The 3,529-nt window shown below is 46.9% G+C and overlaps 1 protein-coding gene across 1 annotated transcript; it reads right to left on the bottom strand.

Annotated features, from left to right (window-relative positions):
• Positions 1–1,380: 1,380 nt before the first annotated feature.
• LOC106412617 lies at positions 1,381–2,553 on the bottom strand. The gene is made up of 2 exons (XM_013853534.2): positions 2,275–2,553; positions 1,381–2,160 (listed from the first exon to the last, which is right to left on the bottom strand). Exons 1-2 carry the CDS (start codon positions 2,551–2,553, stop codon positions 1,381–1,383), a joined length of 1,059 nt encoding a protein of 352 aa, XP_013708988.2.
• Between the last annotated feature and the right edge of the window lie 976 nt (positions 2,554–3,529).

Here is a 3,529-nt window from a genome sequence, read left to right as displayed (position 1 = left end):
AGTGCCAGGCTTTGCTACTTTCCACGTTTGGAGAAGTAGATTATTATGTGGTGCTCCCAGAATTTTGCACTTGCTCAAGGGCAATTATACCTCGTGTCCCATGTATTATTCTAGCACATAGCGTTTTAATACATGTACTTTCACATTTTTTGGTATTTTTGTTTGGGACCCCGATATGGCTAAGGCTATACAAGGGTTTTAGGTAGTATTGACGGCATACTCGGGCTTGTGCAGACCCATTCCTACCTTATGTCCCATAACCGTTTTGTTTTTTTCGTGGTCGTACCACTTGTCATTAAGGGTTGGCCAGGATCGAAGGTCTCTTGGACCTGATCCAGCTCGTTTGCCGCTTTAAGTATTATGGCATTCCTACTACTCTTTTATAGTCGGAACTATTTTATTATATAAGCTTTGTTCAGAGACATTTCAGCATACATATGAGTAGGAAACATAATGCTTAAATAATAGATAAAATAATTAATAGAAATCATGGTCCGGAGACCGTACAAGATATCAGCTTGCGAGATACCCCGGTGGTTAGGCCACGTTTTACCTTTTGTTGCTAGGTGATCTGCAGGGTTTGACTTGCTTTTGAGACGAGCGTCCTTGCTGGAGGGTTCCTCCTTCTTTTGCAGGGTTCTGCCTCTTTCTTGGGTCTAGGGACCGTGGTCGAGACTCGTTTCATGCCCCGGCCTTTAGTGTTCTCTGAAGATCCTTCGGGTTCTTGGAATGATTCAGGGTTCGCCTTCTCCGGAATGATCCCCGATTACCTGTATCATTGACCTCTTATCTCTGGGTTCGCGGGGTCCGACGTCTTCTATGTAATTGCTATAAGACCTTGGTCTTCCCCTTCAGGGTGGTCTGGTAGCAGCTTCGAGAGTTCTCTTGGTCTCCCCTGATTATTCTGATGCCCCATGGTGTAGGGAACTTCACCATCTGATGAAGGGTTGAAGGAACTGCTCCAATATCGTAAATCCATGGTCGTCCCAAGATCATGTTATATGCCGATTGGCAATCAACGACCAGAAATTTGGTAGACATGTTGACCCCTTCAGCGTATAATGGGAGGATAACCTCTCCGGTGGTTTCCTTGACCTCGCTTTTGAACCCGATGAGTGGGGTTACCTTGCGCGTCATGGCGCTCTCCTCCAGCCCTAGATCTTGGTACGCCATCTGGAAGATAATGTTGCTGGAGCTTCCGTTGTCTACTAGTACTCTTTTTACCAAGCAGTTTGCTACGGTGAGAGAGATAACTAGAGCATCATGGTGGGGAGCTAGGATCTTCTCTTGTTCCTTAGCTGTGAACCTTATCTCGTTGGTGCCTAGAAGTAGGCGCTTCGGTTAGGTCGTTTCCAGACCATGCTTAGCGTTACGGGTGCTTTACTTTGCGGCTGCGTGGCTCGCTCCGCTTACTTCTGAGCTTCTGGATATGACATGGATCACCCGATTTTGGAGAGGTGGTGAGGCTGGTGCAGCTTTTTTGGATTTCCCTGCTGTCTCTTTGCTGAGGTGGGCCTTGGCTTTCTCTGAGAGGAATTCTCGAAGATGCCCCTTTTGGAGTAGTTCGTTGACCTCGATCCTCAGGGCGATGCAGTCTTCGGTTTTGTGGCTATGATCGCGATGGAAGTCCCACCAGAGTTTCAGGTTCTGGAACGAGTCAGGTGCTTTCATCTTTGGAGGCCACTTAACCCGTTGGCCCATCTGTCTCAGTGCGTTGACTAGCTCTGGTGTTGATATTGAGAGATGGGAGATATCGGGCCAGGTAGATACCGAGATCCCTTTTTCCTTCTCTTGCGGCCGGTACTGGAACCTGCCCCTGTTTCTACTACCAGAGTCCTTGGATCCTTTTTGGGAGGATCTTTCATCTCGGTCTCCTCGATCTGATCGGGCTGACCTTTGGTCCTGCTTTGGCTGAGCCTTGGCATGGCTAGCAACATCTTCCTCCCACTTCACCTGCGCCAGGCTTGGGACAACACATCTTCCACGGTCTTGCAAGGATACATGGTCAGCTCTTTGTATAGCCCCCCCCCCCCCATCTGGAAGTAGACCTCTCTTGAAGGCAGAGATCGCAGTAGGGATGATGCATTTGGGGACCGCCACTTTCTCCTGGTTGAAGCGGGCTATGTAGATTGATGTAGTCTCGCAGGGGTTCCACTCATGCTGGCGGATCTCGTAGAGACCATTTAAAGTCTTTTCCAGGCTTCAACTGCTTGTGAATTGCTCCATGAATTTGTCGCTCAGGCCTGCGAAGGAAGATATGGACCTTGTACGGACATTGATGTACCATTGCAAGGTAGGTCCGATCAGAGTGGTACCAAAACCTTTGCACATCATGGCTTCGCGGAACTCCTTAAGGTGTACAACTGCCAACATCCTTTGCTTGTACTGCGCGATGTGATCGTCGGGGTCGCCAGTACCGTCATACATCTTGATGCTGGGGAAGGAAAACTTTCTAGGCATCTCGACTGAGGCGATTTCCTCCACGAAGGGGGTATCGGCGTAGGAATCTGGTTTGCTCCTCCGGATTGGGGGAGCTACTCCTGGTTCTACCATGGACTGCATGGCGTCGAATCTCTTAGAGAAAATCTGCTCCAGGTAGGCGGTTATAGAGGACTTTGTTGCTGCATCCCTCTCGGGTGCCTGGAATCGCCCTTCAACAACATTTGGTTCCCCCCGCCTCCAAGTCTTAACCTCAAAGCCAGCCTCTACATTCTTTGGTCACTGCTGGTCTCGGATCTCAACTGCAAAGCATGCCTCTACAACCGTTGGATTCAATATTCCCAACCAGGGGCAGTGTAATAACCCTCACGAGCAGATAGAATTTTGGTCGAGAAAATTCTTTAAGATCAGTTTGAAGATTGATCGATCAGAATTTAAATAAAAATCGACACGGTGAATTAATCTCTCGACGGGGTTGTCTTTTGGTCGAAAGACCATCTCCTGATGGTTCTAGTCGATTGTTAATTATTATTGTCGATTTTTATTCATGCTGGGCGAGTTTATTCAGAGCAGGATGAGATTCAGAGGATGAAAAATATATAGTCGAAACAGTTCGAAAAATATCGAGAAAACTCTTAAAATTATTTCTGAACAATCACATGCCTTGCACCTTCTAGCCTACTTGCTTCTTCAGTAATTAGCGCACATGACATGCACCTACTTGCTTACCTGCTTGCTCATTAGAAGTCACATGCTGGTGACAAGCTGTTTGCTTCAGCTGCTTGTATCTTTCTTCATGAAAGGGAAATGTTCAGCAGCTTGTGCTGCTTGGTGTGCTGAAGCATGTCACTAGCTGTCTAACCTCATATTTTTCTTCTGTGGGAGCACACCCTCATCTGAAGCAACTCTTTATGATATAAAATACCCTCTTCTCTCCTTTGGACGTCCTGAAACAGATAGAAAACCAGATAAAAGTTCAGAGAGAAAGAGAGAAAGAGAGAAAGAAGAGAGAAAAATCTGTTAGAAAAATTGGTTGAAAAATTCAGAAAAAAATCAGGGAAGAGAAGTGAGCTTGTTGCTTCTGGTACTG

This window comes from Brassica napus, chromosome C5, assembly GCF_020379485.1.
Source record: "Brassica napus cultivar Da-Ae chromosome C5, Da-Ae, whole genome shotgun sequence".
Taxonomy (NCBI): Eukaryota; Viridiplantae; Streptophyta; class Magnoliopsida; order Brassicales; family Brassicaceae; genus Brassica; species Brassica napus.
The sequence above is the reverse complement of the archived record's forward strand: the minus strand, read 5'-3'. Positions and strand labels throughout refer to the sequence as shown.

Bases quoted from the DNA above. Each gene is read 5' to 3' on its own strand.
- LOC106412617 (XM_013853534.2), bottom strand. From the start codon at position 2,553: ATGGTAGAACCAGGAGTAGCTCCCCCAATCCGGAGGAGCAAACCAGAT. The intron at 2,161-2,274 runs GTCCGTACAAGG...GAGATCCGCCAG, and splicing joins CCTTGCAATGGTACATCAAT to CATGAGTGGAACCCCTGCGA.